General features: G+C 41.7%; 1 protein-coding gene across 4 annotated transcripts in view; it reads right to left on the bottom strand.

Annotated features, from left to right (window-relative positions):
• The window catches only part of SEMA5A (semaphorin 5A), a 439,431-nt gene that overhangs the window by 216,782 nt on the left and 208,282 nt on the right, over positions 1-14,367 (bottom strand). For all 4 annotated transcript variants that reach the window (XM_037024956.2, XM_037024967.2, XM_073237934.1 and 1 more), the window contains exon 4: positions 8-53. In XM_037024956.2, coding sequence (XP_036880851.2) covers positions 8-53 — 46 coding nt within the window. The remainder of the gene's footprint in view (positions 1-7; positions 54-14,367) is intronic.

The following is a 14,367-nucleotide window of genomic DNA, read 5'->3' as shown; positions in this document are numbered from 1 at the left end:
CACCTACCTGGATCAGAGACAAATCCTCCAGCTGTAACCTGAAGAGGTAGTTTCTACAAAACACAAAAAGAGAGCAGTTTTAATTTTAATAGACCTCCAAAAAAATAACAGGTCATAAAAATTACAAGAACAAGTGAAAAAAACTTGATGATTTTTGGCTTCCAAAGCATCCTCCTGCTAAGAATGTACATAGCACAGTTTTCCTTGGCCCTCAACATTCAGAGTCACATTCAATTTGTCGGCAGACACATATTTGAGATTGGCAAGAAAATTAAAGAAGAAGGGTGTTTGTGTGCATGTGTATGTGTGTGACTAAGGGAAATGTAAACTACTACTTGGCCATCTTGATCTCTGTGGAATAGACATAAGGATGTGGGCATTTGATCCCGAAACTGAGTTTAAGGTAAGTACAACAATATAAAACCACTCTTTCTGGGCCTTCATTCTTACAGATCACCTACATTGACCACGCTTTATCATTAAAACATGTCCAGGTTTTGAATTCAACCACATTGCTGAATCCTGAGTATTACAGTGTTCTATCCTGTTGGAGGGAGTCTGTACGTAACAAGTTTAGCAGCATGAACGTGTAGGTCTGCCATCAAGGGCTTCAAAGAGTCAGCTCTGGCTGCCCAGATGTGAAATGAGAAATCAGAGAAAAAGAAACTATTAGTTCTCAACAATGAAGGGGAGAACAGTGAAATATGTGATCAAGATCAGCAGAGTATAGGGAAAAAGCATAAAAATCAGTTACATTAGGCAGGGGGCTCTATTATTGTAACTTTTAATAACAAACTGGCCTTCCTCCCTCATGTGAGCTGCCCTGGCCTCCACCTCCAGCCACGTCACGCAGATGAGAAGCTGGTACAGCAGGAACAACATTCGGGGCTGAGCAGGGGAGAAAGTCAGCCCAGGGGTAAACAATAAAGCAGGGAGAAACTAGCATATAACAGAAAACAGACCCTATGAAGGTATGAGTGGGGGTCGGGCTCTCTAAGCAGCTGAAGGTCATCATAATGGGCTGGTCCCAGGTCATTCCTATGGCACTAAGACAGTAATAAAATTTTCCCATCACCAGCAAGAATCAAAGTAGATTAGTTTCACTATTTGGGGAGGTGGGTAGATGTCAGAAGTGAAGACACTGTCCCTGTAGAAATGACAAGGGACGGCCACATCAGGGCAAAGTCTTGAGAGAAGCAAGGAACAACCTCGTTGTGTGAACAGGGATGGAATGACATCAGCGCACGGCATGGCAGTAGGAATGGCACTGAGTTCCCTCTTAGGGTGCTCTCGGCAGTCCTAGGAACTGCCTCTGGCACTCAGGTTTCACAACGTGTCCTGCACCACCAGGCCACTGCCATCCTGTGCCCAATGACCATGGCCTCATGCAGACCACCATAGGGATTTCTTCAGGCCCCTTTACCACACTCTTTCTGCACCTCTAGTTTAACCTCTGAAATAATGTCCAAGAAATTCCCAGAAGCATTGCTTGGCACATGCCATGTCCACCACAAAGCCACGTGTAGGAAAACTTCCCCTCTCTCTCGTTGAAGTCAAGTCCTCATGCTCTGTGCAGAACCAGACTAGGGATGTCTTCGAGGAGGGAACATGGCAGCAACAGAGTCTATCTTTATTCTGTCAGGCACCATGCAGAAGGAGGGGTTCCAACAGAAAGATCTCCCTGCAGGGGAGCGAGTGCGGACTCAGTGCGTGGAGGGAAGAGAGGAGTGGAACTGCCAGGGTGGGCACCCCAGAGGCAAGCTAGCATCTAGAGGTGGGCCAAACTCTCGCCTTATGTGATGTGGAGACCATTACTCCTCTAAGAGCAGTCGGTAGTCCCTGCACCCACACAAACGCACCTTTACAGTGAGGCACTCAGAAGTGGCACAAGAGGCGGCTGCTGGCCATCGTGCACTCCCTGCCTTCAGGACACCCTGGTTGCCTTCCCTCCAGCCAGTTTCCTACTTGGCTTCTGAGCTGGAGGAAGCTGCCCGGAGTCACTGCCCCTCTATGAAGGAGGGAGAACACCTAGTAGTTAAGCCTACCTGTGCCAAAGCCTGAGCTCTGCCACCATCCAGCAGGAAGGGGGCAGCTATGCCTCAGTCTCCTCACCCACACAGTGGAGCACAGAGGAGCCAACAGTCCTATCTACTCTGAGGTTCAGATCCAAGGGAAACAATGCTCAGGATGGTGTCTGACCCATTAAAAATAATCAATTCTAACTCCTACTAGGCACTTTATGGACAATATTAAAATTGCCAGACACACTGAAATATTCTCCATATTCTCCACTGCACAGAGAGTGAAATCCCTTCTGCCTCCAGCAGTTCCAGGCCATAGGCACGAGCAAACGCAGCTGCCTCTGTGTGTTGGGGGTTGGGGCTGCTGTCAGTGGGGGGGTAGTGGCATCACTGGATTTCAGAAAAGAAGCCAACATCAGTCATCTTCTCATGTATCTGGGAACCAGTCACCACGCTGGCCAATGCTCTGGGCTCTTTTAAGAAAGACTATTTCTGTAAATACTTCTAACATGGGAAACCAACCTTATTTTTAGTCATTAGTTACCCGAGGACCTTGAGGGTATCACAGGATGCCCCCACCTGATACACCTGCAGGTCCACACTACAGTGTCCATCTCGGGGGGCTTTCAAATAGGCAGCTCTCACACACAAGCCGAGAACTGAAAGTGTCCTCAGGCCGCTGAAGAAAAAGGATGGTAGTGACCGCTCTGTAGGACTCAGGCAGGACAGCTGGAGAGCAAAGTCCAAAGTTGTCTCTCTTGAGGAGGGTGTCGGAGGACATATAGAGATCATTCTCTAAAATCCCTGCACCCAGTTTTCAGGTGTTTTCCACAGGGGAAGTGCCATGGTCTGAACATATATATCTCCTCTAAACACCCCTAGAGGTGATGGTATTAGGAGGTAGGACCTTATTTAGGTCATGAGGGAGGAGCCCTTATGAATGGGATTACTGCCCATATACAAGGGGCTCCAGAGAGCTGCCGCACCCCTTCCACCAAGTGAGGACACCGCAAGAAGCCTGAACCCAGAGAAGGGCCCTCACAAGAACCCAACCACGCTTCTGATCTTAGACTTCTAGCCTCCAGAACTGGGAGAAATAAATTTCTGGCATTTAGAAGCCACCTGGGATTTTGTTACAGTGGTCTGAATGGCTAAGAGAGGAAAACGCTGATATATGATGACAACTGTGTCACACTCTGTCCGTGTCTTCCCAAGGAGCTCCAACTGCTGACCATTCTTTGTCTGCCTCTCATGTCCCAACAGTAAAGGTATCCCTCCCCATTCCCAGCCAGAAGCAGGGAATTTCAACCATTTACCCTTCCCTCCCCAACCACATGGGAACTATGATGCCCTCATGACCATCTCATCAGTGATAACCCAGTATGGCAGAGGCACTCCACAGTGAAATGGAAGCATGCTTACTAGGAAAAGCAGCACAGCAATCGTGAGAGGCTATCACACCACCACCAGCTCCACTGCCACACCCAACATCTTCATAAAGAAAAGTACCAAAGATCTCAACTTTTCCTTTGGTATTTTCTGGGTTACAAGATAGAAATTGGGGATTTTTTTTAACCTATTCTCATTTTTTTCTTTTTTTGGTCCAAAAAAAAAATCTCAGAATCCAAGAATTCTAGAGCTAAGCTGTCAACACAGAGTATATACCCTTCAACTTGTAGATGAAGAAACTTTTGCAAAGTAAAGGTGCAGCAATTTATTCAAGATTATTAGGATTCACATAAAGTCCTACAATTAGAAACAAGACCCCCTACCTCAGTGTCCCTTGTCCCATTGTGCCACATGGCCTCACTATCAGTCATCCAATGTCCCCTTCCTAATTTTACTGGCACCAAACACACATGCATGTGCAAACAGACACAGAAACAGAGTAATAGGTCTTACAGTACACATCTTCTTTGTTCATTTCAAGATGCACTTACAAATCATTTTGAGATGATTCAAGTCTTAGCACTAGTAATGGCAAGTTTTTGATTCTAGGTAACTGATTCTCACCTTTGAGACTGATCTGACATATGTTTTCCCATCAAGAGAACATGTTAATCCTACTGGTCTGGCCAATTAAATCGTGCCTCCTTTTTCCCTCTTTATTTCCCATGTATTCTTCCTGAAATTGCCTGCCCATACTTACTATTTATGAAGTTTCCTCATTTACAAAATGAGAGAGTTTAACTATACCACCTGTAAGTATATTTATATAACACAAATTCCTAAAAGACTGTGACCCTTTTGAGACATATGCAGTGACAGTAGAGCTGGATGAATGCATATGTGGGACATCTAATGAAAGCCTCATTATCATGACATATTTCAATAAATTCCTGACAAATACTTTTTAAGTATTTTTATTTCTTCAACTGAGTACCAAGTTTCAAATAATCTTAAAAAGAAATCTCAGTGGGAATGTAAACTAGTTCAACCATTGTGGAATGCAGTATGGAGGTTCCTGAGAATGCTCAAAATAGAAATACCATTTGACCCAGGAATTCCACTTCTAGGAATTTACCCTAAGACTGCAGTACTCCAGTTTGAAAAAGACAGATGCACCCCTATGTTTATCGCTGCACTATTTACAACAGCCAAGATATGGAAGCAACCTAAATGTCCATCAGTAGATGAATGGATAAAGAAGATGTGGTACATATACACAATGGAATATTATGCAGCCATAGGAAAAAACAGATCCTACCATTCGCAACAACATGGATGGAGCTAGAGGGTATTATGCTCAGTGAAATAAGCCAGGTGGAAAAGGACAAGTACCAAATGATTTCACTCATATGGGGAGTATAAGAACAAAGGAAAACTGAAGGAACAAAACAGCAGCAGAATCACAGAACCCAAGAATGGACTAATAGGTACCAAAGGGAAAGGGACTGGGGATGATGGGTGGGAAGGGAGGGATAAGGGCGGGGAAAAAGAAAGAGGGCATTACGATTAGCATGTATAGTGTGTGGGGGGCATGGGGAGGGCTGCGCAACGCAGAGAAGACAAGTAGTGATTTTACAGCATCTTACTACGCAAATGGACCATGACTGTGAAGGGGTATGTGGAGGGGACTTGGTGAAGGGGGGAACCTAGTAAACATAATGTTCTTTCTGTAATTGTAGATTAATGATACCAAAATTAAAAAAAAGAAATCTCAGCATATAAAATAGGTAAGATATTCTTTATGAATAAAAACTTAATGAGTACATATAATACTGGCTAATCATAAAGTCAGTAGACTAAGCTGACTGGAAAATGTGGAAATTAGAATTACTGAATCTATAATCTTGCATGACCTCAACATCTATTTAAGGTCTGTATCTGTGTCAGTTGATTGGTTACATTTTTTGTTGCTTTTATCTATTTGTTTGACTTTGGAGACAAAGAGATGGTAGGTACTTTTGAACATTTAATACATGATGACAGACAACACAAGACCCCAGGAAGCAACTGAATGCCTTCCTGGACTTTTTCATATTAGACATTTGTAATATTACACATTTTAGGATTCACTTTATCTATCATGGCTTTCAATGCTTTAAAAAGATATTTTAAAAGATTAAATATAAATAAAATGTTTATAGAATTCCCTAATCGCCTCCCTGGAACTTAAGAATCTGACAAAACACAATGTGGATTCTACTATTCTCAAACCCCTTCCCTGAAACTCTATGGTACCAAATACAAGTCCAAGTGCATTTTTGCTGTTGGAAGACTTCCAATCCAGCTAGTAACACGAGGGATCTGAAATCTCCCAAGGCAGCTTGATCTATCACAGTTAGAGTCAATGACCTACGAAGTTAAAGATTACAAAAAGAAAGAAAATCTTCTAAAGGGAATAAAAAATTGATATTCCCAGATGTTGGGCCACTCACACACTAAAGTAAGATCTATGGTCCCTTGCAAGTAGCTATTCTCCAGGGCATTACAGAAGAGGCAACCATTTTATCCTGCAATCGTGAGCACAGAGAAGAGGGAAAACAATATATGTGAGGTTCACAAGAAAGGCTACCAACCTTTCCAACATGAAGGAGTAATGATTCTGGCTCCCAGCCAACGGGGAATGCTAACCAAATATCTCACATAGGGTCATTTTCTCTAGTAGGGCAATGCTTTGAGCAACCCAAAGTATTTAAGTAGTCTCATCAATCTTCATAACATCCCTAGATGTAAATAGGTAGTAATAAGGAATATTGCTATTCTTCAGGGAGAATGGCAGTGGTGCAGAGGTTAAGAGATTAGAATTCTTAGAATGCATGAGTTGTACAGCTTGGGGAAGCTATTCTGTATTTCCATTTTTCCCCTCATTATGGAAGTACAGAGCAAGAATTTACCATGCCATAAATGTTCAGTTTTATGGCTATAATAAATAAAAGTATTTTTTTATTTTTCCTCCTTTAGTATGGACCTACTTTTTTTAGATGTCTTGAAATAAAATTGACATTGCACATTCAAATGTAATAACTGTATTACTTTTAGGAGTAATAATATATGAGGAATATACAGATCCAACAGACTGAATAATTCAAATCACAAAGCCATTAAATTCAGCAGGCGCAACCTGACAATCCTGAAGCCCACTCACTCTTTACCCACTAGGAAGCTGAGCGTTTCCCCCCTCTTCACCGGAGTTTATTCCTTACTGACTGTAGGACTGGATAACTCATCCCTGCCTCCCATCACATTCCCCAGTGGCCTATTAGCAACAAACCACTAAGCACAACAATCTACTCTCCAATCTAAGCGCTGAGGGTTTTAATAGACAAAGTTCATTTGTGTCTTCATGTAAAGTAATAAAATTCAGCTGGCATTAAAGAAAAGGTTGAACCATCATGAGCATATTAACTAAATGACTCATTTTATCCAGAGACACTATAAAACTTAACTCTGACCTCCATTAATTATGAAAGACACAGGTGTTTTAAAATGACATTCTCTTAGAATAACTCAATTGGTCTCTGATGAATATAGCTATAAAATCAAAGAAAAAATTCTAAGTTCTTATTGCACCTGTAGGTTAGAGGCTTGCTTAGATCTGAGGAGCAAAAGACTGAGACAAACAGGCATTTTGCACTAAGAGAAAACAAACAACGAAAAGCAAGTAAACCCATTTTTTAAAAGGTTTTAAACAATGGCGGTAGGAATATGTTTTCATTGCTTCATAAAAGTTTAGTCCATGTTTAACGTGGGACAATCTGCAGAGTAAACACATACTGCATAAAAGCCATCACCATTTGGGTAAATCTGAGCTGACATCAACTGGAGAGCTGGTTTTTCCTGCACCTGTACCAGCTTCATCCTCTCTATGATGTCTCTTTACCGCATAATTCCGTCTTAATTATTGTCAATATCCAGCTGGCACAGAGCCTGAAATACTGATATCCCACATAGCACTCACATGTTCAACTGCACTTGAAGATTAGATAGACTTGATAATTAATAGTAGTAACTATATTCTTTATAGTATAAAATTTTTTATAAAAGTTATTTTAATTATCTAAATGCAAATACTTAATATGTCAATCATAGCAATAATTTAAAGAATATGAAGACTGAACTTCATCCTGTCACCATCATTTCATCATGTAGCTCGCCACCCTATCTGTAATCACTGTTCCTAAGACTTTCATTATGCTAGTTGAAGAAACAAATTCCAGGAGCCTTTATTTTATCTGTGGTTATCACCATTCCAAAAAGATCTCTTAGGAACTTTTTCCACAAGTTTTGGGGAGCTTATTTACATTTTTAAATTACCAAGCTATTCCAAATATATAGCCCTGTATTTAAGTAGTTGGATCATGTTTAAATCACAGTTTTTGAATGCTGAGGGCTTTTTTTAACTTTGCTAATATGTTTTTAAATAGGTGACAAATGTATAATACATTTGTCAGGTTATAAGCTGCCTCCTCACTCAGAATTATTTCTACTCTCCTCAAAACTCATAAATGTATAGTTTAGACTATGACAGTTTATGAATAATTCTGATTATGGTTGTTGTTACCATATGTGTCCAGTACACATACTCCCAAAATTTTATTGGCTTACTTCATTTCCTAGTCCACAAAGCCTACTTCAAACCCCTTAAAAGTCCTGGTTATTAGAAATGTTTTAAAGAATACATAGGAACCAAGATTAAGCCATTTTAGCAACATTTTTGTATGTTTAAATACTAAGATTAAAAGGCACAGAAATAGATGGAGAGCCTGTTGTTATTATCAAGTAGAATGAAATAACAGATAGGATTTTGAGGGGCATGCCATAATTAAGACCAATGCTACTAGCAAATTTCAGAGATGTAAAATCATATTTGGGGCAAAGCTATTAACCAATATTGTTACTAATCACACTGATAACTTAAAATGTATTATGCTTCAAATATTATTTGCAAATCTCTTTGAGGATTGCACTAAATTTAACTTGCAACTTCTGCTTTTGTGGGTCCACTGGGCATTTGCTTTGCCCCCTTCCATTTTTTAGTTAATAGGGACCATTTTTCATTTGAAAAAAATACCATCTGAGCTTGGAATGATTCCTTTAACCTGTGTGCTCCTAGGAATATTCACTCTTCAAATTATCTCCATATACAGTTATTTTTCTGGGTTATCTTAAGTCAGTAAAATCTGAGGGTTTTGTTTTATCTTCAAATCATCAAAGAATCACAGCTCATTCCCCATGTGCTCAATCCCAGCTAATGCCATCACAAACCATACTCTCAAATCTTGCTCCCAAATCTCACACTGACACTGCCCTCAGCCACCCCATTCGATTGGCCATCAATCACTGCCCAACCAAGCTGTGAAATTGGCCTCCAATCTGACTTCTCCTCTCCACTGCCACTACCACTGAGTGTGGCTTCCCTCTGCTGTCACATGATCCAAAGTGCCAACTGCTGTCCCTCCCTCCAAATTCAAGCACACTGTGCACGCAGTATGGTAGACGTATCTTCCCAAAGCAAATCTGAGCACATTTAGATACAGGCTTAAAAACCTCCTGAGCTCCTAATGCCTTTAGCAAAGCCTCTCAAATTTGCCAGAGCATCAGAGCATCAAAAGCTTGATTAAATCAAAGATTCCAACATTACTTCCAGATAGTCTAATTCAAATGATCTAACGAGAGGCCTGTAGGCATCTACATTTTTGAAAGGCCGCTCAGATGACTTTTGTGACTCTAGCATTGGAATCACTGGTCTAGAGGGTTAAGCCCGAGCTCTTCCATGGTATGACTCTACCCAAAACTCCAGCCTCATCTGTAACAACTTCCCCTCTCAGTCGCCAACAGGTCCAGTCCCACCCAGTTTATCTCGGCCTCATCAAGATCTCTGACTCCCCGTGGTGTGGTTCCGCAGGCAGGGAGGCTCTCTTCCACCTGTCAGACTCCTAATGCACCTCCAAGGTTAACCTGAAAGAGGACCTTCTCAGTGCACCCCAAGGACCATCACGTTTCTGTACTCCAGGGGTTACCAGGGCCCTTTTTACTCAGGCCTCCCTGGGAGAGCTGAACTGTCTGTGTTCCCCCATACCCAGTCATCATACCTTTTCTTTAAAGGCCTGATAGCAAAAGCTTCAGCTTTATGGTCTCAGTTGCAACTACTCATCTCTACAGTGAAAACTGGAAAGCAGCCACAGGTAATCTGCAGATGAATAAGGGTACTTGTGTTCCAATAAAACTTTATTTACAAAAACAGGAGGCCAACTCATTGAGTTTAGCTTGTCATTCCTTCTACTAGGCTATGAAATCTTCATCAGGTAGAGACTATGTTTCGTCTTTATTTCCCCAATGCAATGCCTAAGGTACTTTCGGGCATAAAGTAGATTCAATAAATATTTGATGAACGAAGAGTCATGAAAGAGTAAATAAATGGACTAATAAGGGTGTGAGTGCCTAGGAGGAAAGCCCTCAACACTCAAGACCTGGGCCACTCACAGGCACTCAAAGGAAAGAGGCTGATTAATTTTTATCACACCCCTTTGTTGGCTCTTAAATGGAATTTTGGAAAAGGAAAGATGATATATATATATATATATATATATAATATTTATAACTAAGTAACAGTGCTAGCCTGAGCAGCTCCCCAACTCCAGCAAGGAAGAGAGTACCCAGGTTATTTTGTTTTTCTATGACAGCAAAAGGAACACAGTGTTTACAGTCATTCCCACAAAAGCGTCTGGAGACCACCTGTCTGTGGTCACCAGCAGCCCACCCTCCTGGACCCCCTCCAGCTCACCGTGCCAGCAGAGATGGGAGCAGGGGTAGAGGAAGCTTCCTGTTGAATGTACACCCCGGGTGATAGCTAGGTACACTGATGTTTAGCAAGTAGTGGACCAAAGGGAACAAAGCCAGAAGACGAAGAGAGGACTTTTTAACACAGATTAGGTTAATTCATCAAATCAGCCTAGTGGAAGAAGGAAGCGTAGCAGAGAGGAGGAGGCAGGTAAGCCGAGAATATAAAGAGGAAAAAACACGAGGGCCCTGTGAATCGAGGGCCACCACCAACAAGGAAAAGCCTAGAGAAGACCAAGTATTTAAACTATGAAGGAAAGGTTAAAACAAACCCCAGGTGGGGAGGGGTGAAGGGAAGAGCGCCATCCTGCTTGCCACCCCCCTTCCTCAGTGGTAATTCATGTAAGTACAGTGCAAACACCATCAAAGCCGGGATCTCTTTGCATGGTGAGGGCTACTGCTTTTCAGCTTCACTCCTAATTGCTAATTTCATTCCACTTCAGCAGGAGTTACCTTTAATTTATATAAACTTGATTAAAATGTATCCTTCGGAAAATAGAAGGTTTGTCTCCTGGAAGCAGAGCTGCTGATCTCATCAAAATCTCCAGTTTTCTTTTAATCATATACAGCTCCCAGAAGATTAATTTTAAGGTAAAACTTTAAAATAACAATAGGCATTACAACCACCAAACAAAAGGGAGAATTATATTAGTCAATATTTAAAAATGGCCTTTCTGTGAACCCCAAATTTAGCTGATTTGTTTAGAACCAGTGGCAAAGTCATTTTGAAAGGAGGACCTTACTCTAAATTAATATCTGCCTGTTGATCCACTGTGACTTTATGGAAATATATGCTTTGAACACTTAAAGCAAATTCAGTCCCAGCATAACACAAAAGCAAGTTAATCTTCCCTTTTTATCTGTATTTTTTTATAGATTTTAAGCCATGGGCAAAAACAATGGTTCAAACTAATACACTAGAATTTGTCAAGATTAGTTTGTTGTGACTGTAAGGAAGCTCTGCCTCGGAAGCACTCGGCTTTTAGTTTTTATTTTTAGTAATAAACATGCTGATTAAGAAGTCTGTGCTATTTGTTGTACAGACATATATACAGAAATATCTTCCCACAGATGGAAACAGGGCACTGACTGTAGCGGCAAGTCCAGTGGTGCCATGCAAGGCGCCTGGCACTGGGCTGGTCCTTACATCCGGCCAGGTGTGCAAGGAGATTCACACATCCCCATTACCCTTTCTCCTGATAGCTTTATAATGTTCCTATCATGTGATGTAATTTAATAGAATTAAACCCAAAAATTTCCAAGGACATAAGTCTTTATGTGCTTGTCTTCAGTTATGACAGTCACCTGTCCCAAGTATTGGGTCTACGGATGTCACTCCCACCACCTTCACCCCGGCATATGGCTGGACCGCCGGGACTAACAATGCTGTACAAGAGCTCACAGGTGAGTGTTCTTATTAAAATATCAAAGTTTGCAAGGCTACGCCCTGCCCTTCAACTTAAGTTTTTATTACACTGAAGCTTGTTAGTAAAGAAGGAAATAATCAGAAATCAAGCTACAGGTAGGAAGTAGCTGAAAGAAAAGAAACAAAAACGCTGAAAGAAACTTACATTCTCTCAGGTGAGAAGTTCCTTTTTATTACTACAGTGTGTCTTTATGCTTTATAAAAATACAGTCAATTTATAAATGCCCTGATTGTTATCAAACACTGCATTGTGTGTGGACCAAGTTAGTTGCCATTTGGAATAACATTTGAATTCAGCACAGATCAACCGTCATCCTTACAATGAACATGAGACACTACAGTCAAGCAGATTCATTCTGAGAATAAAAATGTAATCACCCTCTCTTAACCTCTGTTGTTGATATCCTGTCTGCAGTTGAAATTTACACCTGAATCAACTTTGTGAACTATTATTAAAATCATCACTAAAGCACATCATAGGCTTTCATTTTGGAACTTGAATATATATAATAGAGGCTTTTTTAGTGGGTTTTTTGACAAGTAAGTATATAAATCACTCATAAACTATTATCCCAATAGTATAAGCAAATATAAATCACATAAAACTGAAAAGGTAACTGTGATTATTTCCAAAATTCTGTGTTTCCTTTATGTTTTGCTATATTTTCTACATTTTCTAAGATGAAAATGCCTGAGTCTCATTACTGAAAATAGAAACATTATTAATTTTTAGGGAGGCTTGGGTAAAATAGGATATGCATGTCAATGTTCTTAAAATAATATGAAAGATAATGTAAACTTTGGAAATGGAAAATTTAGGGATCCTTCCAGAAATTGCATGAATTCATATGCATGTACCTTCTAGCACTGTATGACCACAAATTGCCAAAGAAGATGCTTTCTTTTGCAGCACAAGAAACTTTTTGTTGCAAAGAACACAAAGAATCCTTCAGAGAATTTGATTTCAGGAACATTAAAATATCACTGGTATAAAGTGAAGCCACCCATAAATGGCTTCACAAAGCCTGTGTTAAGTATGAGAAAACAAAAACACCATACTGCATTTTTCCCACACTCACATAGTTAAACCATTAGAGATTTCTGAAATACACACCTGCTATCTAAACTTACTTTGCTAGATCAAGCCCTCCCAAACAGGAATCTGAGGGCTGGGTTATTTTTAAAGGTTCATAACTGGCTCACACTCCCTCCCAAACTTTCTGAGCCTAATCCCACCCAGTTTCCTAGGTAAAATTCCTCATCTCCTCACTCACTGGTGTCTGACAGAGGCACACGTGGAGCACACGCGCTGAGACCCAGACATACTGCAGAGCTTCCCTGCTGTGGCGGCCTCGCTGGGTGCCCATTCCCATGACTGTCGCTCTGCATGGGTCACTTCATGTAATCCTCACAACAGCTGATGAGGATAGGAATAATTATATCAATTCTAAAGATGAGAAAATTAGAGTCTGAAACAGGCTCAAGGTGAGGCTGCTGAGCAAGCCCAGTCTGCCCCTTTCTGCTACTGGTTTATCAAGGTGTGCAATGTACCCAGCGCCGTTTAGAAAAGAAGACAGAGCCCATGCTCCTAGGGATGCTTACTTGAAATTCTAATCTAACCACACCTCCTGGACATTTACGTGCTCAGCCTGGTGTTCCTACTGCTCCTGGGCCCGGCGCCATACTAGGCAAGCCTGACATAGTGGCTCATCCAATACCTCCCAGCATGGCTGGGCTGGGGCAGTGGTGAAATGAGATGGATAGAGACCTCCAGGGACAGATGTCCCCTGGGGACAGTTCCCGAGTGCTGTCTCCAACCAGGACAGGGCCATGACATGTCTCTTTCAAGTCCCAATTTGCTCACTGGCTTCTCACACCTATTAAGAGAATCTGTGTCACTGCTCAGCAGCCACCCACCTGCAGGGTGTATGCGTGTGCACAGTGCTGGTCTGTTCACGCATTGAATGAAGGATGCAAGACTCAGCCCCCTCAGTGGAGGTCCTGTTTGCACCTGCTACCTCAGCTGGGGGCCCTCTTTCCCCCTGGCTGACAGGTCATTTCCCTAAGAGTTAGCTTTGGGGTGTAGGGATGGCCACTCCCTTGTGTTATTGACCAAATGTGGATAAATCTGCTGCAACCCTGATCCCTCTTCCCCTAAGAGTCCTGCCAGGTGCAGAAGGCACATACACAAATCAAATTCTGAAAATATGTATGTTGAATCAACAGAGATCTCTACGCTTCTACCAGGACTACATTTTAGAGAAACACACACAAAAAAGGACAGACACTCCTTTACCATCTGGTAAGTCACTGTCTGATCATGGGGTCAGTGGGGGGCAGGGGGCAGGTGGCACCCAACAAGAAATAATGCAGTAAGGGCAGTAATGAAGGTGAGTGGCAGATGCATTAACAGACCACCAGAGCAGGGAATATAGCAGCTCGGGCCCAGTGGAGGACCCTTGAACCACATCCTCACTAAGAATACGAGTTCACTGAGTAGGCAACTTGGGGTGAGGGTGGGTTGGCAGACAATCTTCCAGAAAAGCAAGAGTCACCAAATCTTAAAGGCAAGTAAAAAAGCATTTGATAATGTGGGAACCATAAACAATCCCATATGCCTCAACTTTGTGAGAG

The sequence above is a fragment of the Manis javanica genome, chromosome 1 (assembly GCF_040802235.1).
Source record: "Manis javanica isolate MJ-LG chromosome 1, MJ_LKY, whole genome shotgun sequence".
NCBI lineage: Eukaryota > Metazoa > Chordata > Mammalia > Pholidota > Manidae > Manis > Manis javanica.
Note: the sequence above shows the minus strand (reverse complement) of the source record. Positions and strands in the feature narration are given on the sequence as shown.